The sequence below is a fragment of the Nyctibius grandis genome, chromosome 24 (genome assembly GCF_013368605.1).
Source record: "Nyctibius grandis isolate bNycGra1 chromosome 24, bNycGra1.pri, whole genome shotgun sequence".
Lineage (NCBI taxonomy): Eukaryota > Metazoa > Chordata > Aves > Nyctibiiformes > Nyctibiidae > Nyctibius > Nyctibius grandis.
The window spans coordinates 5,755,387-5,782,765 of NC_090681.1; the positions used below are offsets into that span (position 1 = coordinate 5,755,387).

Below are 27,379 nucleotides of genomic sequence, written 5' to 3' on the forward strand. Positions count from 1 at the left end.
GCACAGCACCCATGGGTGCTCACCCGCACCCAGGCACTGGGGCAGGCACGTGAGAGGCCCTCTGTGCCCAAACACCCAGGGAGGGCTGGGCACTATCACAGAAGCGTTTGTCCCACCGCAGCCCTCTCTTTGTACCCCTAACTGCGCCGCGTGCCCTTGAATTTGCATCGAAGCCTTAAAACATAATTAATTTTTGGCACCCGCCAAAGCCCCACACGAGGTTAATCCCTTTAGGTTTTTGCAGCCTTATCTCATTTGAGCATTTATCTAGTTAAGCTTAATGGGTGAGGGAGAGGAAAAGAAAAAAAGTCAGCTCCAGTTATCTGAAGAGCTGCTGGTCCCCCCGGACAGCCCCGGCAAGTCGAGGCTCAGCAGCCAAGGAGCAGCAAAAACCAAACCAAGGGCACGATCCCCCCGAAAACTGCCCAGCCCTGGCCCCGCCGGAGCCTCTGGGCTTCACACTGAGGCCAAACAGATTCAGAGCCCCAAATCTTTCGGGTTATGATGGTGCGATGAGGCACCTCGGAGGGGCTCCCGCATCCCCCAGGCTCTCCCCGGACTCACGTGTAGAGCGGCTGTAGCTGTAGGTGTGACGTCTTCTGTGGCGCCTGGTAGCCGTAGGAGTCAAACCCGCCGATGAAGTCGACTGGGGAGAGGAGGGAGAGCAGCAGGGTGAGCTGGGGAGGGCAGCGGGGCAATTGCCCTGCCTCCCCCCGCCCCATGGCACCCGTGGGCTGTGCGGCATCCCGGGTCACCGCAGCATCCCGGGTCACCACAGCATCCTGGGGACACGCAGCATCCCAGGTCACTGCAACATCCCGGGATGCTGCAACATCCTGGGTCATTGCAGCATCCCAGGGACATGCAGCATCCCAGGTCACTGCAGCATCCCGGGTCACCGCAGCACCCCTGGGACATGCAGCATCCCAGGTCATTGCAACATCCCAGGACGTCCCAACATCCCCGGGTCGCGGCAGCATCCTAGGTTGCCACAGCATCCCAGGGACATACAGCATCCCAGGTAGTGGCAGCATCTGGAGTCATGGCAACACTCCAGGGAAATGCAACATCCTGGGATGTTGTGACATCCCAGGTCACTGCAGTATCCCGGGTCACAGCAGCATCCCGGGTCACTGCAGCATCCCGGGTCACTGCAGCATCCCAGGAAAGTGTCAGCAAGAAGTGGAGGAACGGAGCAGGAGCGACTTGCCACGGTCCCTCGGGCTCTCTCCTCCTCACCACAGCCCTCGCATTGCGGTTTGGGCAAAGTGGGTAAAATGACCCCGTCGCTGTCTCCAGGGTGGGCATTTAGGGAGAATTATGGGGGAATTGCACCTTGTTTAAAGCATTTCATTTAGGGGAATCGCAGACACCAATAGATCAGCTCTCACGGCTGCGGTTTCCAGACCAGGGTTGCTGGGCGTCCCCCAACTTCTCCCACCACCATCCTACGCGCCCCCAGACCCGACCCCTCCCACGGGCACAGCCCAGGACCGGGCACCGTGCGCAGCCAGGCTGGGCTACCCCAGCCCTTCCAGGAGCCCTAACCCAACCCACCTCCCCACAACCCAGCCCTCCATCCCCACGGAGCTGTGATCCAGGGGGATCCGCACACGAGTGTCCAAGAAACAGCAGCGAGCTCGAGGGGGGAGCCCAGTTCTCCCACCGTATTTATCTTCCTGACTTAATACTCAGCCAGCTCAATTTTGACGCCATCCATCCATTTCCAAATCTAATAAGATATTCCATTAAAAAAAAGATGCATTTGAATCGTAGGCTCCGGCTGCGTTAATATTAAAAGTGTATCGAATACGGGAGTTTTGTTTGAATGCAAACACGTTTCGGAGCCGGCGGCGGTTGATAAACCCTTTTTGCCAGCTCCCTGCGTGCAGAAACAACTTATTACCGCCGGCAGCGGCCGATTTCACACAGAGATTTTCCTTTTCCGCTACGCCGGTTCCCGGCAGCAAGGGGAAAAACACGTGGGGACGCTGAACCCCGACACCTCCTGAGCCAGCCTGGGACCATTTCTGGGGCCATGGTGATGCTGATCCCGATGCTGCGGGGAAGGAGCCCGGTGCCGAGCGCGTCTTGGGGGGTTTTTGCCGTGCTGGCAGTTGCGGCATGTCCCCACCTGCCATCGGCTGCCGGGAGCCGCCAGCTGGCGCGAATTAATTAACGGCAGATGAGTATTTAATGCGGTTGGATGGTCACAGCCTTAACGGCCTGATTAATCGGGGCCGGGGTGCTCAGCGCTTCCAGAGGGGTGTTTGCAGGAGCGCTGGCAGCTCGGGAAGCACAATATAGATTGTATAAAATTAGCCTGTAACTGGGCTTAAATTGCTGCTTTTCCCTTTGCTTTGGGGTGTGAAACCTCGAGGCGGGGAGGAGGGCTGTGCCGCCCCGCTGTCCGTGGGGACACTGGCCAGGGGGACATCAATATTGCCCATTTCGTCATCCCCAAGCTCCAGGGGGGTGTCGAAGGGGCAAGGAGGTGATGGTTGGCTCCGGGGGACAGGAGCAGGGAGGACGGCTCTCCGGCAGCCCTGGCTCTGCGCCACGAGGAACATTCACCGTGGATTCATCGGGGCTTGGAGGTGGCTTTTTACAGCAAGGGTGATTGTCCCCACTGCCACGCCGGACCAGGAGATGCTCCATCCCAGAGGAGATGCTCTGACTTCCAACGGGAAGTCTTGCTCAACCAACTTGATAGCCTTTTATGAGGATGTTACCCGGTGGATAGATGATGGTAAAGCTGTGGATGTGGTCTATCTCGATTTCAGTAAAGCGTTTGACACGGTCTCCCACAGCATCCTCGCAGCTAAACTGAGGAAGTGTGGTCTGGAGGATCGGGTAGTGAGGTGGATTGTGAACTGGCTGAAGGAAAGAAGCCAGAGAGGAGTGGTCAGCGGGACAGAGTCCAGTTGGAGGCCTGTGTCTAGCGGAGTTCCGCAAGGGTCGGTTCTGGGACCAGTTCTATTCAATATATTCATTAATGACTTGGTTGAGGGATTAGAGTGCGCTGTCAGCAAGTTCGCTGATGACACAAAACTGGGAGGAGTGGCTGAGATGCCGGAAGGCTGCGCAGCCATTCAGAGAGACCTGGACAGGCTGGAGAGTTGGGCGGGGAGAAATTTAATGAAATATAACAAGGGCAAGTGTAGAGTCCTGCATCTGGGCAAGAACAACCCCATGTACCAGTACAAGTTGGGGACAGAGCTGTTGGAGAGCAGCGTAGGGGAAAGGGACCTGGGGGTCCTAGTGGACAACAGGATGACCATGAGCCAGCAGTGTGCCCTTGTGGCCAAGAAGGCCAATGGCATCCTGGGGTGTATTAGAAGGGGTGTGGTCAGCAGGTCGAGAGAGGTTCTCCTCCTCCTCTACTCTGCCCTGGTGAGGCCGCATCTGGAATATTGTGTCCAGTTCTGGGCCCCTCAGTTCAAGAAGGACAGGGAACTGCTAGAGAGAGTCCAGCGCAGAGCCACGAAGATGATTAAGGGGGTGGAACATCTCCCTTATGAGGAGAAGCTGAGGGAGCTGGGTCTCTTTAGCTTAGAGAAGAGGAGACTGAGGGGTGACCTCATTAATGTTTATAAATATGTAAAGGGCAAGTGTCAAGAGGATGGAGCCAGGCTCTTCTCAGTGACATCCCTTGACAGGACAAGGGGCAATGGGTGCAAGCTGGAGCACAGGAGGTTCCACTTAAATTTGAGGAAAAACTTCTTTACTGTAAGGGTGACTGAACACTGGAACAGGCTGCCCAGAGAGGTTGTGGAGTCTCCTTCTCTGGAGACATTCAAAACCCGCCTGGACGCGTTCCTGTGTGATATGGTCTAGGCAATCCTGCCCCGGCAGGGGGATTGGACTAGATGATCTTTCGAGGTCCCTTCCAATCCCTAACATTCTGTGATTCTGTGATTCTGTGAATTCGGGTCAGCGGGGAGCAGCGAGAGCGATGCCCAGCCCCAAATCCACCCCTGAGCAGCCACTCGCGGGGACGAGCATCCCAACATCAACGGGAGCTGGACCCGGTGCCGCGATGCTGGTGCGGGGACCAGGGACAGGGGACCGGGGACCATCTCAGCCTCCTCGTGGGCTGGTGTGGGGACGAAGCCTGACCCTACATGTTGGATGAAACCATTCCCATTCCTGCACCCGAAGGCTGTGAGCACTGCAGTCCCGTGGGAGACACGGCTCAGGGCTCGCTGTCCCCGTCCCCCTCCTCTCCCAGCCCTTGCCAGGGTGCAGCACCCTCCCCGAGGCTGGCGTGGGGCAGGCACCACTGGTGGCACAGGGTGGCACTTCACACCCCAGCGCATCTGCCTCATGGGGGGATGGAAAGATGGGGCAAAAAAACCCCAACGAAAGGGATCCCTTCACCTGCCTGTGACCCAGGCACTGCTCCCCCGGCCCCGGCCAAGCGCTGGCTGGTGTCACCCGAGGCCATTTCGCAGCACAGTGGTGTCCCCCCTCCCCGTGACCGATGGCAAAGGCACTCACAGCTGTCTTCTTCCTCCAGGAACACTTTGCTGACGTAGCAGGCGTAGACGAAGCCAAAGAGCTGCGAAACAAACGCGGGCAGAGAGAAGTCGGTTATGGAGGTGATGGACATGGTGGGGGGACAGAGCTAGGTGCTGCGAGGTGGGTGCCTGGGAGCACCCTGGGGGACCCCGGCAGGATGGGGCTGTCTCTGGGCTGGCAGTGCTGGAGCCAATCTCCGGTGGGTCCAGGTGCCAGTTTGGGACGCAGCAAGGTCGGATGGTTTCAGCTGCGCCGGGGGTACAAGGGTGGTGGCTCTTGGGGGGACAGGCTGGCACCGCACTGCGACAGCAGCACAGAGGGAGGCAGATGCGTGGCAGCCACTCTGGACTCCAATTCCCTTTAAAGCTTTATTTTCTTGCAGCCCCCCAAGGCTCCCCAGGAGCTTTGCATCCAGGTGTGTCCCCTTCCCACATCCCCAGGGCGTGACACAGCCACCAGGAAGGGGGGACCTCCCTTTCCAGCAAGGACCACGTCCCACTGGCTCACGCTCCAGCAACGCAGCACCTGGGTGGGTTATACCGAGATACCCAATTCCTGCATCATCCAGCCCACAGCCTGCCCGGTTTGGGGGCAGGCAGCACCCCTGGGGTGCTGGCGTGGGCTCTGTCTGCTCCTACCCCTCAGCCAACGCCACCCTTGATGCTATAAAATGGATGTGTGATGGCATGGTGGGACATCGATTAAGGAATTGTGACCAGCAGGGCGAGGGAGGGGATTCTGCCCCTCTGCTCCGCTCTCGTGAGACCCCCCCTGCAGTGCTGCGTCCAGCTCTGGGGCCCTCAACAGAAGAAGGACACGGAGCTGTTGGAGCGAGTCCAGAGGAGGCCACGAAGATGCTCAGAGGGCTGGAGCACCTCTGCTCTGGAGACAGGCTGAGAGAGTTGGGACTGTTCAGCCTGGAGAAGAGAAGGCTCCGGGGAGACCTTCTAGCACCTTCCAGTGCCTGAAGGGGCTACAGGAAAGCTGGAGAGGGGCTTTTGACAAGGGCGTGGAGTGATAGGACGAGGGGGAACGGTTTTAAACTGAAAGAGGGGAGATTGAGATGAGATATTAGGAAGAAATTCTTTGCTGTGAGGGTGGTGAGACCCTGGCCCAGGTTGCCCAGAGAAGCTGTGGCTGCCCCCTCCCTGGCAGTGTTCAAGGCCAGGTTGGATGGGGCTTGGAGCAACCTGGTCTGGTGGAAGGTGTCCCTGCCCATGGCAGGGGAGCTGGGACTGGATGGTCTTTAAGGTCCCTTCCAACCCAAACCATTCAATGATTCCATGACATCTCCAGCTGGACCACAGCAGCTCTGCCCACCCCGGTCCCTGCCATCATCCCCCCTCTTTCACTTGGCAATTTGGGGTGAGGGATGAGGAGGAAAGGTGCCAGCAGCCACCCTTACCGCCAGGAATATCTGCGTGGCACTGCTCACCACCTCGATGTACTGGTAGTCGAGCAGGCAGCCGCTGACGGTGATGACGTGATGGTCCTCAGGCGCCAGGTTGGAGTTCATCACCGGCGTCACCAGGCAGCCCGGCCCGTTCTCCATCCACCACGAGCGGTGCAGTGAGGTATTGAAGGTCATGATGAAGTCTCGGTCCTGCAGGAGAGGAGCAGAGGAGGAGGCACAGACCGTGGAGCTGGGGGGGCTCTTTGTGGAGGGCTTGGACAGAAAATGGGCTTTTCCAACCCAAGAAGGCTCCACGAGCGTTGCACGCACCCGGACCACGTTAGTGCAGTGTAGCCACGAACCCCAGCATCTCCCTAACCCTCAGCCGGTGTCCCAGGGTTTGTGGCTTCCTCCCATGCCGGCGTCATGGACCATTTGGTCAAGCAGCACCCAGCTGCGTGGTGATGCCCAGGTGCCACCACAGATGTCATGGAGTGGTCACCAGCACGGCAGCTTGGCCTTGAGGCAGGGAAGCAGCCGCTTGCGATGCTGCTGGCCGCATCCAGCCATCCAGAAGATGGAACCATGCCATCACCCCGCCAGCGTGGGCCAGGGATGCAGGGCGATCCCCTCTGCTTCCCCGGGGGTTTCAGGGTGCCATCCCCCCACCCCATCCCCGTGGAGCCTTGCGGGGGCCTCGCTCCCGCACATCCCCTCCTCGTAAGCCCATTACCAGGCTTTGGGGCTCTCCATGGTTGATCTCCATCAGCTTTCAGGCTGCAAGGCACGGCTGCGGGCTGTCACCGGGGTCGGATAGGACACAGGGCTGATCCCCCAGCCCCTGCCTGCGCCCGCCCCAGGGCAGGCTCGTGCGAGGCTGAGCTGGACGTTAACAAAAGCAGCAGGATGGGGTCTGGGATCCATCCCAGGAGGCACCGTGGCACGGTCGGTGCCGATGCCCCCACCCATGGATCTGGCAGGGAGATGGAGGCTGCGCATGTCGGGATACAGCCCCGGCACAGGGCTCTTGCAGGCAGCAGTGGCACAGCTGGGTGAGCACCCATCGCATGGTGAGGTCCTCCTGGCGCAGCTGGGTGAGCATCCATTGCATGGTGGGTCCCTCCAGCACAGCTGGGTGAGCACCCATCACACAGTGGGTCCTCCTGGCGCAGCTGGGCGAGCACCTATCACATGGTGGGTCCCTCCAGTACAACTGGGTGAGCACCCATCACACGGTGGGTCCTCCTGGCACAGCTGGGTGAGCACCCATAGCATGGTGGGTCCTCCTGGCACAGCTGGCTGAGCACTCATCACACAGTGGGTCCCTCCAGCACAGCTGGTTGAGCACCCATCACACAGTGGGTCCTCCTGGCACAGCTGAGTGAGCACCCATCACATGGTGGGTCCCCACAGCACAGCTGGGTGAGCACCCACTGCATGGTAGGGTCCCCCCAGGACAGCTGGGCAAGCACCCGCAGTGGGGTCCTCCTGGCATGGCTGGGCAAGCACCCACCCCACGGAGGGTCCTCCCAGCCCCTCTCCACACCCCCAGCCCTTGGATGTGCAGGGCCGGGGGGGCTGGGAAACCCGCTGAGCATCCTCGTGTAGGAAATCACCAACGTGGGATTAGAAGAGTTTTGTGGGTAGGGGTGGAAAAAATAGAAAGAAAGTGGGTTTTGGTTTCTAAAAGTAAAGGCTGTGGGTTGGGTGCCGGGAAGCGTAAGGAGGGGGTGGGCTGGCACTGCAGCGGGGATTTCCACCGACAACGCTCGGTGGGAGCGAGTCCTCCCCGACGGCATCCTCCGTGCCTGCTGCATTTCGGCTTTATAGAAGAGCCTCAAATGCCCTGTACCAACACGGGAAGATGTTTTGTCCTTGCGACCCCCCCAAGAAGCCCCTTCCCCAGCTGTGGGCAGCTGCAGAGCAAGCGGGAGCCTGTTCCCCCCAACCCTCTGATACCCCGAGCACAGTGCAGGGAACAGCCCCCGCGGAGCCGGGATGCCAGCGCGGGGCACGTCCTGGGCACGGGGACCCCAACCGTGGCCTGCGGATGCTCAAACCATAGAATCACAGAATCGTTGTGGTTGGGAAGGACCTTTAAGGTCATCAAGTCCAACTGTTAACCCAGCACTGCCAAGGCCACCACTAACCCATGGCCCTCAGCACCACATCTACACGGCTTTTAAATCCCTCCAGGGATGGGGACTCCACCACTGCCCTGGGCAGCCTGTGCCAGTGCTTGACAACCCTTTCCGTGAAGAAATTGTCCCTGATCTCCAACCTAAACCTCCCCTGGCACAACCTGAGGCCGTTTCCTCTCGTCCTATCGCTTGTTACCTGGGAGAAGAGACCAACCCCCACATCACTACATTAAGTTTTGCTCTTTTTTTTGGTGTAAGAGCTATAATTTAACAGCCCAGGGTGAGAGGGGCACAGCCCTGCTCACGGCCTCACCCCCATCGCCGCCACGATGACTTTTCAAAGCCATCAGTGATGTCCAGCCGCTGCTGGGTGCTCTGGGGGGCTCCTCCTTCCTCCCGTCACCATACCCGGCCCTGCCTGCAGCGCAAGCTGCTGCAGACCCTGCCCCAACCCTTCCCGTCACTGCTCGTCCCCATGTCCCCGTGTCCCTTCTCCACTTTATCTCCTCACCAGCACGTCAGGAAACGGCGCCGTCCGTTTTCTGCACCCCATAAACCCCGGCAGCACCGAGTAACAAGCGCCCTGCAATCCCCCACTCATCAGCCTCATTAATTTTGCTCTCCTGCTTCGAAGCCACCCCACCAGCTCAGCCTGAACCGTCCGTCTGTCCGTCCCGCACACCCCTGAGTGCGCGGTGCTGCAGCCGGGAGCCCCCGGGGAGCCCCCCCAGCACTCAGGTGGGTGCTTTACTGCCAGGGTGGGGGTACCCCCAGGCTCTGGGTCCCGTTTGGGGGGGGCAGAGCTGTGGGACAGGGGAAGAAAGAGGAGGAGGAGGGCAAGTGGCAGGAGAGCAGGAAGGATGGGAAGGCGGAGGGAAGAAGGATGGAGGGAGGGAAGGGAGATGGAGGGAGAGGAGGATGATGGAGGGAGGGAAGGGAGATGGAGGGAGGAGGAGGAGGAGGATGCAAAGATGGAGGGAAGAAGGAGGGAGGGAGGAAAGGAGGATGGAAGGAGGGAGGGAAGAAGGATGGAGGGAAGGAAGGAAGGAGGATGGAGAGAGGGAGGGGAGAAGGATGGAGGGAGGGAAGGAGGATGGAGGGAGGAAGAGGAGGAGGATGGAGGGAGGAAGAGAAGGAGGACGGAAAGATGGAGGGAAGAAGGAGGGAGGGAGGGAAGTAGGATGGAAGGAAGGAGGCAAGGAGGATGGAGGGAGGGAGGGAGATGGAGGGAGGAAGAGGAGGAGGATGGAAAGATGGAGGGACGGAGGATGGAAGGAGGGAGGGAAGAAGGATGGAGGGAGGAAGAGGAGGAGGATGGAGGGAGGAAGGGAAGGAGGATGGAAAGATGGAGGGAAGGAGGATGGAAGGAGGGAGGGAAGAAGGATGGAGGGAGAGAAGGGAGATGGAGGGAGGAAGAGGAGGAGGATGGAGGGAAGGAAGAGGAGGCAGGTGGGGGGTTTTACCTGCGACAAGCGTCCGACCTCCAGGTAGAAGCAGATGATGAAGGCGTTCCAGCCGACCCACAGCACCAGCCACACCGCGTACTGCCGAGGAGAGAGGCCATCAGGGCACGCCGCGCTGCCCGCCCAGCCCTCGGCGCGGCCCCCTGCTCCCCCGCGGGTCCCCGGGGTCTGGGTTGGGGTACCGGAAGGGACCTGGGGCTGAGCCATCCCCGGAGCGGCATCCACGGCGGTACGTACCATCATGAGGTATTTGGATCTGTACTGGATGGTCCCAAAAATCCCCAAAATAACGGCCATGATGTGTAAAAAATTAGCCAGGATGGGTGCCCACTGGTAGCCCAGGAAATCAAAGATCTGCCTCTCCAGCGCCGCTACCTGCGACAGAGCAAAGGAGGGGTTGGGGGTGGCAAAGCAGGAGGGCATCTGTCACCACAGCAGCTCCCAGGGATGCTAAAGGCAAAGAGCAGCCAGTAATTAATGGGAAATCCCACAGATAATTAGCTGCGATAGGCTGAACCGTTGGCGTGACGCACCGGCTGGCGGTGGGCGAGAGAGGAGCTCGTAGGAGAATTTGGAGCTGAGAAGGGGGAGCAGGGAGACTTCAGCTCGTCGCCCTGCCAGCACCCTCCGTGCCTCAGTTTCCCCATCACTCAGGTCTCAGGCGTTGCTGGAAATCACCCTCTAGGCTTGGTTTAACCCTGAGCTCAGCTTATCCAGGGAAAAACTCCTGCTCAGGTCATTCCCGGGGTCACCCGGTATTTTACAAGTGATTTTTCCGCCCGTCCCGATCAGTTCGTCGCGTGCCTTCCCCTATTTATTGGGTTTTGATCACCGTTATCATTTGGAATCCACAAATAAGGATGTGACGCAGCTTAAATCGGGCATTGCACTCCCCAAGCGTGCGGGGACAGGGCTGCAGCGAGATGTGGCTCCAGCAGCTTTGCAAACTAAAAAAACCTCTTTACATTTATTTTCCCGACAGCCCAGCCCTGTCTCGTCACTCTCTGAGATGCCCCAGATTCACCCAACAAACCCCGCGAGCTCCAGGGCCCTGAGTCCTCCCCGCAGCATCTTGCCTCAGTTTCCCCTCCTGGTGCAATGACTCTCCTCCTCCAGAGAAGTGGGAGTTTATCCTGAAAAATGCAGGAGAAAATGGGTTTTACATCCCCCTCTCCGTTCACTGGCAGCTTCCCCCATGATCTGGATTTAGGGGAGCTCCATCCTGAAGCTCCCCTGGAGGTTACGGCCAGGGCCCCGCAGCATCTCTGCCCATCCAGCCTGACTTAGTGTCCTAATTACAGCGGGGGGGAATAAATGAGGTGGCAAAAATCCTTCCCTAAGTGTTTCGTGAGTATGAGCCGCGGCTAATGCGTCTGGGTGTGCAACTGCCAGCCGTGCCTCAGTTTCCCCATCCATAAAACATCCATAAATCATTGAATTGCCTTAGTGAGGGCTCTAATTAACGCTCATTTTAGCCCAGCTCCACCCTGCCAACGGGTGGGAAGCCAAAGGCAGAGCCAAGGACCGTGGTATCCCATTCCCTACCCTACCCCTGCGATAGGATCCCCTGGATCCGTGCCAGCAGGACCCCAGTTTCAATTAAAGGTGTTTTAATCAAATGGATCGGTGGGGCCGGCACCAAAGCTGTTCGCATCGAAGCTTAATTCACTTCCACGTTGTTTAAACTCTCCGAGGAAACAGCCTCTGGAAATACTTACAACGGGGCCCGTAAATCTTTTCAATTGAGGAACGTAAATAATAAATGATACGAGGCGCGCGGTGCTCGGGGTTTTACAGCCGCCCATCGATCTGGAGGCTGGTGACATTGCTGCTCAGCAGGAGCTGGCTGGGAAGGCTGCGAGGTTTTTGGGTACCCGTGAGTCTCCGAGCTGAGGCGTGGGGCTGGGAAGAGCCCGAGAACATCCCGTGGAGCTGGAGAGATGCGCTCACACCCGCACGGCTCCTTGAGTCCGTCAGGCCAGGACAGGTGGAGGGAGAAGGAGCTGGGAAGAGCCTGGTGGAGCTGAATCCTTCATCCCAGGGGGGGCAAAATTACAACGAATGACCAGCGGCGTTCCTCAGGGGTCGGGTTTGGGACCGGTGCTGTGTAACATCTTTGTCGGCGACATGGACAGTGGGATTGATGTGCCCTCAGCGAGTTTGGGGACGACACTGAGCTGTGTGGTGTGGTCGACACACTGGAGGGAAGGGATGGCATCCAGAGGGACCTGGACAGGCTGGAGAGCTGGGCCTGTGCGAACGGCGTGAAGTTCAACAAGGCCAAGTGCAAGGTCCTGCACGTGGGTCAGGGCAATCCCAAGCACAAATCCAGGCTGGGCGGAGAATGGATTGAGAGCAGCCCTGAGGAGAAGGACTTGGGGGTGATGGGGGACGAGAAGCTCACCATGAGCCGGCAACGTGCGCTCGCAGCCCAGAAAGCCAACCATGTCCTGGGCTGCATCCCCAGCAGCGTGGCCAGCAGGGCGAGGGAGGGGATTCTGCCCCTTTGCTCCGCTCTCGGGAGACCCCCCCTGCAGTGCTGCGTCCAGCTCTGGGGCCCCAACAGAAGAAGGACACGGAGCTGTTGGAGCGAGTCCAGAGGAGGCCACGAAGAAGCTCAGAGGGCTGGAGCCCCTCTGCTCTGGAGACAGGCTGAGAGAGCTGGGGCTGTTCAGCCTGGAGAAGAGAAGGCTCCGGGAAGACCTTCTAGCACCTTCCAGTACCTGAAGGGGCTACAGGAAAGCTGAAGAGGGGCTTTTGACAAGGGCATGGAGTGATGGGACGAGAGGGAATGGTTTTAAACTGAAAGAGGGGAGATTGAGATGAGATCTGAGGAAGAAATTCTTTGCTGTGAGGGTGGTGAGACCCTGGCCCAGGTTGCCCAGAGAAGCTGTGGCTGCCCCCTCCCTGGCAGTGTTCAAGGGCAGGTTGGATGGGGCTGGGAGCAACCTGGTCTGGTGGAAGGTGTCCCTGCCCATGGCAGGGGGTTGGAACTGGATGGGCTTTAAGGTCCCTTCCAACCCAAACCAGTCTGTGACTCTGTGAAAATTAGTGGCAAACACCACAGTTTCCCCACGGACGAGCGAGGGCTGCTCACGGCACCCAAACCCATTGCCGGAGCCCCTGGTCTGTCCGTGCTGTTATTTAAGCACGTTCCCTCCGCACATGAAGCAAATCTGGATATTTTCAGCCTCGTCGGATCCTGCTTGAAGTGACGGCAAAAATGGAGACACGGCACAAATGCGGCGAGTCTGTGGCTGCAGCTCCCCGGCACCCTCTGCCTGCAAAGCACTGAGGGCATCCCGAGGGCAGCGCAGCACGAGTGGGTAAACTGAGGCACGGCTACACTCCAAGGGGTTTGGGCAATCCTTGCATGGGGCATTGCAGGGCTGAGCAAGCACCGTCTTCAGCTCAGAGCGATGCTCCTGGCTTGCTCCAAGCACTTGTCGCCGCTCACTTGCCACGAACCCCAGGCTGGGCCAGCACCCAGAGCATCCTCACCTCATCCTTCAGGGGTGAGATGTCCCCTAAGTAGCAAACTTCAAGACACACAGGATTTTCATGCAGCCACCACCAGCCGTCCATCAACAGTGACCCTAAATGAAGCAAGGGCAGGGAGCGAGCCCGGTCACGGGGCTTGGCATCACCTGCCAGCACGGTGAGGGGCTCCGCAAGAAACCTTCAAGCAACTTGGGGACAGGCAGCATCCAACCCCCCCCAAACCCCAGTGACTCGTGGAGCTCCGAGCATCCTTCAGGCTGTTCTCCTCCCATCAGGGGTATTTCCCATGCTAATAGCACCCTCATTAACACCCCACCCTCATTAACACCCTTTCAGCTCTTACTCCTGCTCCGCCACCTGAGCCGTGATGCTCCTGGATGTGCTGGCCCAGGCACCACTCACCCTCCTGCTGCTAATGAAGATAAACCTGCAGCCGATCGATGCAACGAGTTTTAGGGCTCCCTCTTAATTAAACACTCTCCGGTTTAATCGATCGGCCCCCAAAGTTCCCTTCGCAGCAAATCGTATCAATTAGGCGGGGGCAGGCGCGCGCCGGAGTCCCGCTAATTGAAACGTGTCGCCTGCAATGATTTTAGTTTAATCAAGAGATCGAAGCGGGCGAGACGCGAGGAGCAGGCTCCATCGGCGTGTGGCTGTCCCCGGGGGGGACCGGGGCAGGGGGGGATGTGTGCGCAGCCCCTTGGGGACAGGGAGCTGCCGGGGTTCAGCCCGTGGGCTCTGGGCACACAGAGCTGGAGGAAAATGGGATTTTTTAGGGGTGCTGGCACCAAATTCAAGTGGGAAGAAGCTCGCCTGTCCCCACATCGCCCCGTTATGGCACCTTCACCTTCCTCGGACCCACCCCGTTACTCGGTGGGGGTTTCCCAGCGCTTTTTAATCCCTATGACAAGGACAGGAGAGATGAATCCTCCTCTGCCGGGAGGATTGCACAGGCACTGGGGAGCACCTTCCCCACCAGATTGGATATTTTGAGGTTGGAAATCCCTCCTGCAGCCCAGCTGGGCAGCGTTGGGCCCCAGGAAGAGCATCACTGACCGAGCACCCTCCAGCCCGCTGCAGCATTAAACCAGAAATCTCCTCGCTCAGCAGCTGCTGGTTTTGGTCTCTTGGGATCAGAGGATCACAGGATGGGTTCGACTGGAGGGAGCTTCAAAGAGCATCTAGTCCAACCCCCCTGCCATGGGTAGAGACATCTTCCACTAGACAGGTTGCTCAAAACCCTGTCCAACCTGGTCTTGAACACTTCCAATATGAAATCACAGAATGGTTGGGGTTGGAAGGGACCTTCAAAGATCACCTAATACACCTGCCCTGCCATGGACATCTTTTCAGCATCAGGTTGTTCAAAGCCCCGTTCAACCTGGCCTTGAACACTTCCAATGATGAGGCATCCACAGCTTCTCTGGGCAACCTCTTGGGCAACCTCTTCCAGTGTCTCACCACCCTCATCATAAAACATTTCTTCCCTACGTCCAATCTAACCCTCCCCTCTTTCAGTTTGAAACCATCACCCCTTGTCCTGTCACTCCAGGCCCTGCAGAAAAGTCTCTCCTTTATATATTGAAAGGCCACAATAAGGTCTCCCCAGAGCCTTCCCTTCTCCAGGCTGAACAGCCCCAGCTCTCTCAGCCTGTCTCTAGAGCAGAGGGGCTCCAGCCCTCTGAGCATCTTCGTGGCCTCCTCTGGACTCGCTCCAACACCTCCGTGTCCTTCTTATGTTGGGGGCCCCAGAGCTGGACGCAGCACTGCAGGGGGGGTCTCAGAAGAGCGGAGCAGAGGGGTAGAATCCCCTCCCTCGCCCTGCTGGCCACGCTGCTGGGGATGCAGCCCAGGATACCGTTGGCTTTCTGGGCTGCCAGCGCACGTTGCCGGCTCATGGTGAGCTTCTCGTCACCCATCACCCCCAAGTCCTTCTCCTCAGGGCTGCTCTCAGTCCATTCTCCGCCCAGCCTGGATTTGTGTTTGGGATTGTCCCGACCCACGTGCAGGACCTTGCACTTGGCCTTGTTGAACTTCATGCGGTTTGCACAGGCCCAGCTCTCCAGCCTGTCCAGGTCCCTCTGGATGGTATCCCATCCTTCCAGCACATCAACTGCCGCACTCAGCTTGGTGTCATCTGCAGACTTGCTGAGGGTGCACTCGCACTCCATCCCACTGTCTATGTCACTGATATTAAATAGTACTGGTCCCAGTACGGACCCTTGAGGGACACCACTCGTTACCCATCTCCACTTGGACATTGAGCCACTGACTGCAACTCTTTGGACACAGCCACACAGCCAACGCCATAACCATCCAACAATCTCTCCATCAAACCCACATCTCTCCAATTTAAAGATGAGAACGTTATGGGGGAACCTCTTCCTGCGTCTCACCCTCTATTTTTGAGATAAAACCAACCCTGCCCTGCTGGGTAACACGGCAGAGACCAAGTCCTTCTGCTGCACAGCGAGATGGACACCATGTCCGCAGGGTGGCCATGAGGTCCCAGCATGGCCTGAGGTCACCCCTCGTCCTGCCATCCCCAGCGGGGACAGGCTGGAGCCACCATGGCCCCCCCCAGCCCACGACCCTGCCTGGGGTTTATGAAAGCAGGATTTGGCAGCAGATCCTCCATCGTATCCATCACACCTGATGGCTCTTAGAGACTTGTCCAAAACCCTCTTAATTACCACCAAAACTGAAGGGATGAGAGGACATGGCCACCTGCGGACACGAGTGCCCCATGGGCATATGTGTCCCGGTGCTCAGCAGTCCTGGCAATCGCAGGGATGATTTATCCACATCCTCCTCCCGCAGCACCCAGGGGAGGTGACGTGTCACCAGAGCCCGGGGGCGAGGACACTGGCCCGGGGCAAGGACGCCGGGTCCTCCTGGGGACTCCGGGGGGGGGAGGTGGTGCTGCCCCCCTCCCTGCGCTCCATCCTCTCGCCTCGGCTGCGATGGGGATGACACGTTTGCTGACGCAGACGCATAAATATATTATTGCATCCCCAAAGCCTCGATAATTAACGGGTGGAGAGAGATGGAAGCTCACTCCAGCACTGGAGGGGGGTCACGTCCCGGGGGAGCCAGGGAGGGGGACGGTCCCTCCATCCTGCTCGCTCGCGAGCATCTGTGGGGGGCCAGTCCCTCCTGTCTCTCCCCGAGCCCCCCAAAGCCGCAGAGCCCCATGGGTGCGTGCTGGGCGATGCTCTGGGGCCATCCCTGCTGCTCGCCATGCCCTCGCCCAGCCCGAAGCCCCCCAAGCATCACCCTGGGGTGCACCATCACCTTGAGGTGCAGCAGGCAGGGCGTCATGCCTGGGGACACCGGCAATGACCCCCCCGTCCCCCAGCTGCACCTCAAGCCGTGCCACCCCCCCCTGCCCACACAGTGATTTTTCTGGGTATCTGATTATGTATTTAATTGTTTTTAAATAAAATCCCCCTCTCCCCGACGTCTCCGAGGGGGAACCCAGGCGTCTGGAGGATGGGGGCACTGGTGACATGGTGGGGGGACGTGGTGACACAGGGGTCCAGCCCTGTTAATTCGCACAGGGTGACACCGGTCACCCCGTCCCTCTGCCCATGGGGACAGCCCCAGCGAGGCCACCATGTGCCCTTCCCTGTCCCAGGGTCTCCCCACTCGCTGCCGCTTCATCTGGGCCATTTTGGGGCAGAATAGGGGGTTTGCACATTTTTACTATTTGGGCAAAACACTTTCTAGAGGGGAAACATCCCTTTTCTCTGGGATGGAAATGCTTCCCATCTATTTTTTTCCCCTTTCTAGGAAAAATCAGGGGGGAAATATCCCCTTCCCCTTACTAAAACCTTCAGAAGGTGACGGGTGGGTTTGCTCCAGCCTGCAGATGTCAGAGCCCCATCCCGGGGAGCCGGCAGCAGAAGAGCTGTGGTTTTGGGGTGGGGGAAGAAATTCCTGAAAAATCCCCTTTTCCCCAACCTCCACACCTGGGGCTGGCCGGGGGGAGCTGTGGGGTGAAACCCCCCCAGAATCTGGGGCAAGACCCCGTGCGCTCAGGTGCAAGATGCCCCGGCCTGGCGAGGGGAGATGGTTCCCTTGGGGTGAGCCTGGGTGGGTGGTCCCGGATCCAGGAGGAGCCTGGGGGGATCCCGCGGCGCTGGGAAGGGCCGGCTGCGATGGGACGGGGAGCAGCGGCCGAGCAGAGCCCGTGGGTGTGGGTGCTGTGGGGGCAACGGAGCCCGGGGTGGGAGGAGGCAGCGCGTGGGCATACGGCCTGTCTGCACGTATGGTCTGTGTGCTCTCGTGGTCTGCCTGCACGTACGGCCTGTCTACACAGAACCACAGAACCGACCAGCTTGGAAGAGACCTCCGGGATCACCGAGCCCAACCATTGCCCTGACACCACCATGTCAACTAGACCAGGGCACTAAGTGCCATGTCCAGTCTTTTCTTAAACCCCTCCAGAGATGGGGACTCCACCACTGCCCTGGGCAGCCCCTTCCAATGGCTAATGACCCTTGCTGAGAAGAAATTGTCCCTGATCTCCAATCTAAACCTCCCCTGGCACAACTTGAGGCTGTTTCCTCTCGTCCTATCACTTGTTACCTGGGAGAAGAGACCGACCCCCCCCTCGCTACACCCTCCTTTCAGGCAGTTGTAGCGAGTGAGAAGGTCTCCCCTCAGCCTCCTTTTCTCCAGACTAAACCCCCCCAGGTCCCTCAGCCGCTCCTCATCACACTTGTGCTCCAGAACCTTCACCAGCCCCGTTGCCCTTCTCTGGACTCGGTCCAGCACCTCAAGGTCTTTCTTGTCGTGAGGGGCCCAAAACTGCACCCAGGATTCGAGGTGCGGCCTCAGCAGTGCCGAGTACAGGGGGACGATCCCTGCCCTAGTCCTGCTGGCCGCACCAGTGCGGACACAAGCCAGGATGCTGGTGGCCTTCTTGGCCACCTGGGCACACTGCTACACATGCCCTGCCCGCACACATGATTTGCCTACACACACTCTCTCCCTGCACACATGCCCTGCCCGCACTCACAGCCTGCCTGCACATCACCCCCCCCCACCCCAGAGCGGGGCCGCCTGAATCGGGGTGCTCTGGGACACCCCACCGCCCCCAGCCCAGCCCTCACTGGGCAGCGGGGCCACCACACGCATGGGTGTGCCCATCGTGTCTGTCATGTTCCCATCACGTGTTGTGTGCCCGTCACACGTGGATGCATGGCAGTACCCCGCATCCCGCGCCAGTCCCCAACCACCTCATTTTCGGCACAGCGGGAAGCATCCCAGCACAGCACCCGCTGCCAGCTGGGGCACAGCACCCGCTGCCAGCTGGGGCACAGCACCCCAGGAGCCCCGAGGGGACCTGGCCATGGGGTGAGGGGGGCAGAGGGGTGAACCCCCAAACAGGACACCCCACCACGGGGAGATTCTCAACCCCCAAAGCACTGCACCCCGCATCCCCGAGCGCATGGGGTTTTGCTCCAGATTTTGGGGGGGGGTGTTGATGCAGCAGGAGCCAGAAGCTCCCCCTCGAGGGTAGAGGGTGGGGAAAAGGGGATTTTTAAGGGATTTCGCGGGACGCTGCTCCCGGCTGCCTGCTGCCCTTCATCTCAGCAGCAGCATCTGTGTGTCGGGTTTAAATCAACCCTCCGGCCCCTTCCCCTCCGCGCTGCAGCGTGGCAGGAGCGGAGCCGGGGGGCGCTTCGGGACCCCCCGATGGGTTATTATCCTTCAGCCGGGCGATTTTTCTCTCCCGCACGCCATATGCCTGGGGCTCGCCGGGGATTTCACTTTGCATTTCGCTGCGTTTTCAAGAGGTTTCGAGGTTTTATTCCGCCACGATTTCCCCTCTGTGCTGCACGTGAAGGTGCTGTGAGAGCATCAGTCCCCAAAACTGAGCCTGTGCTGGTTGTTTGGGGTAGAATTGTCCTGTTTCTAGGAGGTTTGGCCAAAAAAATATTGCGGTTTAGGGGAAAAAAAAAACCCTGGGGCAGGATTCGGCCCGTTAGCAGGACGCCCGATGCTGTCGGTCCCCGTAAGGGACATTTCCCGCATCATTGGGGCTGACGAAGGGCACGGGGCTCCTGGCAAGCGGCCAGATCCTGCCCCTGGCCCCAGGAGGCAAAGCAAAGCCCAGCGCCCAGCACTTTTCACTACCAAAGGATGCTACGGGACCCCGCATCCCCCCGCTGAGCCCCCACAGCACCCAAGCACCCCCTCGTAGGCTCAGCCAGCCCTCCGCAAGCCCTTTTTTTTAAGGCAATTTCAAGCATTTTGCTGATTTTCGCTCTGCTAGTGCCTTTGCCCCGTTCCTGGGGAGCCCGAGGAGCCGTCGGAGGCGTTTTCATCGCGCGGTTCCCGCGAGGTGCCCGTCTCCACGTAGGGAAATTGGCTGCGATTGAAGCGAACGCCAAGCGAGCGACTCGACTATTAAGAAGGTGCAAACACCGCTGTGAACCCAGGGACTTCAGTTAATGACTTGGAAACAAGTTCTTGACCTACTTCCAACTTGCAGAAAGCTTTCGTGAAATTGCGAAGGAGAAATTTAAAGGCACCGGAGCTTTGATGGCTCGCGGGTATCTGGGTGGTGCTGAGCAGGATGCGGCCCTTCGCCGAGAAGATGCTCTGGGACTGAGCAGCCCCATTGTAAAACAGGGGGAGGAGCAAAAAGTGGGGTGAAAGAGGCACAAATGGGGTCCTTCCTCAGCTGTTGTAACCCTTTGTTGACGCCAGCAGGTTTTTGGGGGGGGGTCCTGGCCTCTGCACAGCACCTTTCTGCCCCCCTATGCCGGTATCGCTGGGTTCAGGAGCTCCCAGCACATGGCTCAAGCACCCCGGAGCTCCGGGATGTGGCTGCGGGTGCTGGGGGCACAGGCAGAGACTTGGGGTGCGTGGGGTCCCTCGCCCAGCACCCACCACCCACCCCATGGGTTTTCCTTCCTCTCATCTATTCCCCCCCCCCACCATTCCTCGTTATTTATCTCATTTCGGCGCATCCGGCAGCGTTGCCATGGGAACGCGGCGGCAGCCCCGGCTGGATGCGCTTGTCTAGACGCTGCGCCCTGGGAGCTCGCCGCCGGCAACCTGCTCCATGGGCTGGATACGGCCCCGGGCTGGGCTGCACCCCTGGGTGCGGGGGCACCCACTGCACCCATCCCCAGGATCCCTGGGAGATGCCAGCACCCCTATGGCTGGGCCCCTCCAAGCCCCGCACCCAGATTTGTGCTCCGGGCTCCATCCATCCCTGGGGAGTTTCTCTGCTGTACAAGGAGGGCTGGGAAACACGGCCTTGGGGCAGCTAACGGCATTAATGATAATAATAATTATAATAATAATAAAACTAATAATAAATCCCCTAAATGTAGCCCAAGGGTTGAAAAGTGCCCATCGCACAAGGCACGTTAAACCCAGCCCCCTCCTGTTTTGGCTCCATCACAGAATCACAGACTGGTTTGGGTTGGAAGGGACCTTAAAGCTCATCCAGTCCCAACCCCCTGCCATGGGCAGGGACACCTTCCACCAGACCAGGTTGCTCCAAGCCCCATCCAACCTGGCCTTGAACACTGCCAGGGAGGGGGCAGCCACAGCTGCTCTGGGCAACCTGGGCCAGGGTCTCACCATCCTCACAGCAAAGAATTTCTTCCTCAGATCTCATCTCAATCTCCCCTCTTTCAGTTTAAAGTCGTTCCCCCTCATCCTGTCACTCCATGCCCTTGTAAAAAGTCCCTCTCCAGCTTTCCTGTAGCCCCTTCAGGTGCTGGAAGGTGCTGGAAGGTGCTAGAAGGTCTCCCCGGAGCCTTCTCTTCTCCAGGCTGAACAGCCCCAGCTCTCTCAGCCTGTCTCCACAGCAGAGGGGCTCCAGCCCTCTGAGCATCTTCGTGGCCTCCTCTGGACTCGCTCCAACAGCTCCGTGTCCTTCTTCTGTTGGAGCCCCAGAGCTGGACGCAGCACTGCAGGGGGGGTCTCCCGAGAGCGGAGCAGAGGGGCAGAATCCCCTCCCTCGCCCTGCTGGCCACGCTGCTGGGGATGCAGCCCAGGACACGGTTGGCTTTCTGGGCTGCCAGCGCACGTTGCCGGCTCATGGTGAGCTTCTTGTCACCCATCATCCCCAAGTCCTTCTCCTCAGGGCTGCTCTCAATCCATTCCCCGCCCAGCCTGTGTTTGTGCTTGGGATTGCCCCGACCCACATGCAGGACCTTGCACTTGGCCTTGTTGAACTTCATGCGGTTCTCACAGGCCCAGATTTCCAGCCTGTCCAGGTCCCTCTGGATGGCTCAAGGTCCCTCTGGATGACATCCCGTCCCTTCAGCGTGGCGACCGCACCACACAGCTCGGTGTCATTGGTGAACTTGCTGAGGGTGCACTCAATCCATTCATCCCGTGCACTCAATCCAGTCATCCCATCCATCCCACCCCATTCCATCCATCCCATCCATCGGTCCCATCCCATCTCATCCCATCCCATCCCATCTATCCTATGCATCCCATGCATTCCATTCATCCCATCCATCCCGTCCCACCCAACTCACCATCCATCCATCCATCCATCCATCCATCCATCCATCCATCCATCCCACCCCATCTAGAGGCTGAGGATTAATTAAAATGGAGCAAAAATCCCTAAAATACCCTAAAAATGGGGAATTGCTTGGAGCAGGGGGACTGATCCTGCCCTGCTCCAGCCTGGGATGGAGCTGGGGCTTAAATCTGGGGGATCCTGGGTTTCAACCTGGGAGATCTTGGGCTTAGATCTGGGTGATCTTGGACTTAAATTTGGGGAGTTTGGGGCTTAAATTTGGGACATCTTGGGCTTAAATCTGAGGGATTTTGGGCTTAAATTTGGGAGATCTTGGGCTTAGATCTGGGGGATTTGCGTCTTGAATCTGGGGGATCTTGGGCTTAAAATTGGGAGACTTTGGTCCTAAATCTGCAGGGTTTTGGGCTTAAATTTGGGGAATCTTGGGCTTAGATCTGGGGGATCTTGGGCTGAGACCTAGGAGATCTTGGGCTTAAATTTGAGGTATCCTTGGCTTAGATGTGGGGGATTTGGGGCCTAAATCTAGGAGATTTTGGGTTTAAATTTGGGGGGTGCACAGGGATGGCAAACAAGATGGGGAACCAGGAGAGATACGGGGAGCCTGACCCCCTAAATAACAAATTCTATGGGGGAGACACAGACAAACAGTGGGGCTGGACCGGGATGGGGAGCGAGCAGGAGCCGGCACCTTGACTCTGGCCGAGCTCTGGCACAAGAGGGGACCCCAGAAAAAGCAGCTTTGGGCCATTGGGAAGGGGACGAGCAGGACAACCCTGTGTCCCACCAGACACTGCCCTGGGTGGGACAGGACAGATCCTGGCCGAGATGTCCCCACCAGCACGTGGTGGCCGAGCCTCTTTGGACAGGGATTAAGCCGCAAGTAATTTCGATGCTAATTCTCCCGGTGAAGTTCTTTAGCCCGACATCTGCGAGAAGCAAGAGGTAATTTCCCCCGGATCTCAAACGGCGCCCTTAGTATAATCCGATTGAGGGGAGAAAAAAAAAATACATATATATATATAAAAAAAAAAAAATCCGATTTACTGACTTATTTAGTGACACCGTTCGTAATCAATTCTCCCAGGAAAGAAATCCTGATTAAAGCCAAGCGCATTGCTATGGAAACCGGCAGTCCCTCCTCCCACGGCCCGCAGGCTGGGAAGGAGAAAATCGAGTGAGGAAATCTGCCTGGTAACAACCCCGTTAATGAGCCGGGGAGCAAAAATAATCCCTCGGCGCGATGCCGCTGCGAAAGGAGCAGCCGGCAGCAGCCGGTGGGGAGGCGAAACTGTGTGCGGCTCCCCCAAAATATTTATTTTTATAGGAGGGTTGAGCTGTTTCGGAGGAGGAGGGGATGCTCCTGCATCCTGGAGGGATGAAGGGGGCATCCGGAGGTGGCACCCATGGGTGGCTGGGTGCACGTGTGGGCGTTTCTTCCAGCGCTTATCTCATTTTTTAGCCTTAAAATACAGGATAAACCCACCCTGAGACGCGGCTTTAAGAGATTCACCTGCCCCACAGCCTGCGAGGAGGTAGCTCCAGCACAAAAGGGTTTTATATGATAAACCCCATGGGTTTTGTTCTCTTTGGGGTGATTCCCCAACCCACGGGCAGCCACGATGCCTGGTGAGGGGCAGCGCTGCCCGCTGCAGGCAGGGCATGCTCGTCCCCGGGTGACCAAAACCCTCATGGGACAGAATTTCTTGGAGAATTGGGGATTTATTCGTATTTCTACATTGAATAATGGCCCCAAGCTCCTGGAGGGGTTTGAGGGGTCTCCTCCTGGCTGGATGTGTCCCTCACCCCAGCACCCTGCAAGGAGAAGATGCTCGAAGTACCCATGGGTGCTGGCGAGGTGAGGGTAAATCTTCCCGTGGGCTGAATACAAAAGCACAAGGGAGGTGGGCAGCGGGAGGGACCTGGGATGGGAGCAGAGCCCCAGTGCTCCGGCAACAGGACCATGGTCCAGCCCAGCGCCGCGATCCCGCAGGCCCAGAGCATCCCCCTGCTGCCATCACCCCATCGACCTGCACCCCAGGTGCCCCAACCCGGGGCATCGGAGCTGGGTGGGCAGCCAAAGGGATGTGCTGGCCTCAGAAAATCAGAAACCGGAATATTTTGAGCGATTCCTTTAGCGAACAAGCCAGTGTTGCTCAACCCGCCGACCCCTTTCCCGTTCATCGTGGGAAGGATTTAATAAGGCGCCTCAGCAGAGCGTGCCGGGACCACCGGCGCCTCGTTAAACGCCGCGATTAGCAGCTGCCGCGGATGGGAGCTCATTAGACACTTCTTAAACCTCCATAAAAATTGTTTTTATTAATTGGTTCATTCTATTTTTCTCCCCACCGCGCTCCGCGGGGGTTTTTTTGGGGTTGCTTTTTACGAACCCCTCGTTTACACGGCGGTGGATGGGCAGCTCCTGGGGCTGGATCCATCCCAGCACCCACCCTGGGGCCGCCCCGCGCCACTCGGCCGCGTCCTTTAATGACAAGGTGTGACACCGGGATGTCACAACGGGTGACAACATCATGGCTAAGCGTGGGGACGATGCCACCCCAAGCATCCCAAACCCCACAGTAGGGCTGGCATGGCCGTCAGCCCCCCACATCCCATGGGGATGTGAGCCCATCCCCTTGGCATCGGGGCCACGGATAAAGAAAACCAGGATTTTCCCCAAAAAACTTGTTTTTTCCCCCCTAACCACATGCGATGGCTTTGACAGTTGGGTGATGGGTGCTGTCCCCAAATTCAGCACCCACAGAGTGCTGCCCCCAGTTTGGGTGCACCCGCAGGGGGGATGGGGTTTTCCACACCAACATTTTTGGGACAAAAAATGAGCCCAGCAGCACCCATGGCCTGGACACAGGACTGGGGGGGGGACTCCTGGGGTCCCCTCGTGGGTCCCCCCATGGGAAATGGGGCTCTGGGGCTCTCCCCGTGTCCCCCTGCTCCATCTCCTCCTCCCTTGATGGGGGGGGACACCAACCCCACCATCGACCCTGCTAACGAGGGCGCCACTAATTGCAGGGCAGGCGGCGAGCCTGCACCCCATGTATAATTCAAGCCCCTTCGTTAGGGCTGGGTTTGCTTTGTCTGGCAAGTGCCACCTCCCCACGGGAGCCTCCCCCGCCCTGACCTGGCCACCACGCTGCTCCTACTTTGTGGGGGGAGCCTGATTAAAAATAATTAGGGCTTGGGGGCTGCTGTGAGGCTGAAGGTGGTGTCGTTAGCGGGGTCGGGGTCATTAGTGGGGTCGGGGTCATTAGTGGGGTTGGGTCCCCTCTGCGGAGGAGGAGATGGAGCAGGGGGACATGGGGAGAGCCCCAGAGCCCCATTACCCACAGGGGGGACCCAAGAAGACCCCCCCCAGTCCTGTGTCCAGGCCATGGGTGCTGCTGGGCTGAGTTTTCCCCGCACATTTTGGGATGGAAATCTTCGTCCCTCCTGCAGGTGCACCCAAAAAGGGGGGATGCTTTGAGGCAGCAGCACCCAGTGGGTGCCGAAGGTGGAGGCAGCACCCATCTCCCGGACGGTGGGGTGGGAGCGCTTGTGGGGTGATGGGGAGGAACTGCGCCCAATGGGGCGGAAACTGTCCCAAAACTGGGTGAGGGTGTCCCTAAACACGGCCCCTGACACCCATCGGAGCCCTGGGTAGACACCCTGAAGGTACCGCAGCATCACCCACGCTTCCCAGACCAGCCGTCCCCAGCGCCAGGCGTGGGCGGTGACAGCACCCTGCCCATCACCGCTCCTGAGCTCAGCCCAGGGTTGACTCTAGGCTGGGCTTAATGGGCAGCAGCCCTGGGAGGGGCTGCCTTAAGATCCAGCAAGATGCAGCCCAAGGAAGGCTGGTGGCCCCAGGGATGGGAAGGGGATGGGACAGGGATGTCCTGCCCCCCATGCTGGAAGGGACCATGAGGTCCCAGCCCGCGCCAGTCTCCGCTCGCTGTCACCCACACAACTGTTGAACTCCGGGGGGGGGAAATTAAAAAAAATATATAAATAAAGTCTTTAATAATCAATTGGTGTTTATCGAGCGGGTCGTACCACCACCGGCCTGCTGCTGCCGCCCAGTTAAACCCTTGTTGGGAGGCACCGAGTCAGAGACGTGATGCAAGTTCCCAGGAGGGAATAAAACAGGTCCCGGCACTGATCCTGCACGTGCTTCCCCGTCCCTCCAGGCCCTGTCACCCCCCAAGGAAAGGGGGGTGACAGTCTGGGTGTCCCCCAGGTGCAAAGGGAAGGGGACGTGACCATGTCCAAGGCTGGAGCTGGAGGGGACGGAGGCACGGCCAGGCTGGGCACGGGGACCCCAGCCTGTGGGGACCAGCCCAGGTCCCCATGAGCTCCACACCCAGTCCCAGCCCCGCAGTATCGTCCCCACGATGTCCCCACCAAAGCCTGGCTGCAGTACCCATGGCCATGGGGCTGCCGGGGGCTGCCACCACCAATACACGTGTGTCACCCAGTGCCATCTCCAGCCCTGGGGAGCAAACAGGCACCCCCAGACCCCCCCAAACCTCACTGCACTCTGGCCACCCCACCAGCCGCCGTGTCAGCGGTCCCCACACCACCATGGGGACTCAGTGCCAGCCCTGTGCCACCCCGGTGCCCGTCACAGGGCTCTTGCTGTGTCCCCTCTCCCCGAGCCGAGGGAAAACTGCGCCAGATGCTACAAAAAGGGGCCAGGAAAGGACGGTTTCGCCTGAGAGTCCCGGCAGCTGCTGAGGGGAATTGGCAACCAGCCGGTGACAGGCTGGAAGTGGTGGCAGAGGAGGGGACAGCAGGGGACAGGAGCCCGGGGGGAAGTCCTGGAGGTGCAGATGGGGACACCATGCCCCTGGGGTGGGTAAGGGGGACAGGGCCAGTTCCTGAGCCAAAATAGGGGGGAGGGGGAAGAGCAAATACAAATTGGAGCCTGCAAAGGGTTTGTGTAAAGCTGCTGCACCCGCCCGGTGGGGGCCAGGTCCCTGCCCCGGGGCTGGGGAACGAGGTTCGAGGCAGCGGGGCTGAACCCCACGGCCACGGCCGGCACCAAGAGAGCCCCGAGGGATCCCCGGGGACGGGACATGGACTCGCAGGTGACATTTACAGGCCATGGCTGAGAACCACCGTTCACCTGAGCCGTTACTGCACGGACGCAGGGAGTGGACAAGTTTTCGCTGTCAGCCTCAGCGTCCCTCGCTGTGCGGCCTGAGCGCCCTCCATGAGGACCCCAACCATCCTCCACTCCAACCAGAGCACCCCCCACTCCCACCCCCCTCTCCCCTGGGACATTTCCCAGTTGGGTTTTTGTACCTGCGTGTCCCCACGAGCGTGCCCAGGGGACAAGGCACCAGGCAGAGATGCACCACTCCAGTGACATGCCCAAGCCCCAAACTGGGCCAGCGCCAGGCCCCCCCAGCCCTTTGGCTTCCCAAATCCCTTCCACCAAAGCTCCTCACATTTTCCTTCCCCAGCAAGAGCCCCAGGGAAGCAAACCCGCCCTGCACCAGCCCCTCTCCGCTCCACGGTGTCCCCAGGACACAGGCCCTGTGCCCCGTACCCGCACTGGGAAAGGGCTGCGCTGTCGATCTGGTTATGGGAAGAGGCCAGAGTGCCCCAGAGTGCTAATTAGCCCTAATCAAGGTCATTAGCCTGACAGCCAAGCAGCAGGCCAGCCCTGAGCTTGCTCCCTGCCCTGCCTCTGGTTGTATCCCCTCCGTGTGACAGCGCAGCTGTGACCCCGGGCCAGGCACAGTGGCCGTGCCCTCTGCCCAGGTGACACCCAGTCTGGGCAGTGAGGATGATGAGGGTGCTGGGACACAGTCAGGCCAGAGGCCTGGCAGCTCGGCCA

General features: G+C 59.1%; 1 protein-coding gene across 1 annotated transcript; it reads right to left on the bottom strand.

Annotated features, from left to right (window-relative positions):
- Positions 1-560: 560 nt before the first annotated feature.
- Positions 561-10,165, bottom strand: NKAIN1 (sodium/potassium transporting ATPase interacting 1). The gene is made up of 6 exons (XM_068418091.1): positions 10,052-10,165; positions 9,756-9,893; positions 9,519-9,599; positions 5,927-6,124; positions 4,501-4,561; positions 561-646 (listed from the first exon to the last, which is right to left on the bottom strand). Exons 1-6 carry the CDS (start codon positions 10,163-10,165, stop codon positions 561-563), a joined length of 678 nt encoding a protein of 225 aa, XP_068274192.1.
- Positions 10,166-27,379: the final 17,214 nt, after the last annotated feature.

What these genes read in the sequence shown, in the direction of transcription:
- NKAIN1 (XM_068418091.1), bottom strand. Translation starts at nt 10,165, where the DNA reads ATGGGGAAACTGAGGCACGGAGGGTGCTGGCAGGGCGACGAGCTGAAG. An exon ending in AGGTCGGACGCTTGTCGCAG is followed by an intron (nt 6,125 to 9,518) that starts GTAAAACCCCCC and finishes CCTCTCCTGCAG; the next exon opens with GACCGAGACTTCATCATGAC. An exon ending in CCTGGAGGAAGAAGACAGCT is followed by an intron (nt 647 to 4,500) that starts GTGAGTGCCTTT and finishes TCCTCTCCCCAG; the next exon opens with TCGACTTCATCGGCGGGTTT.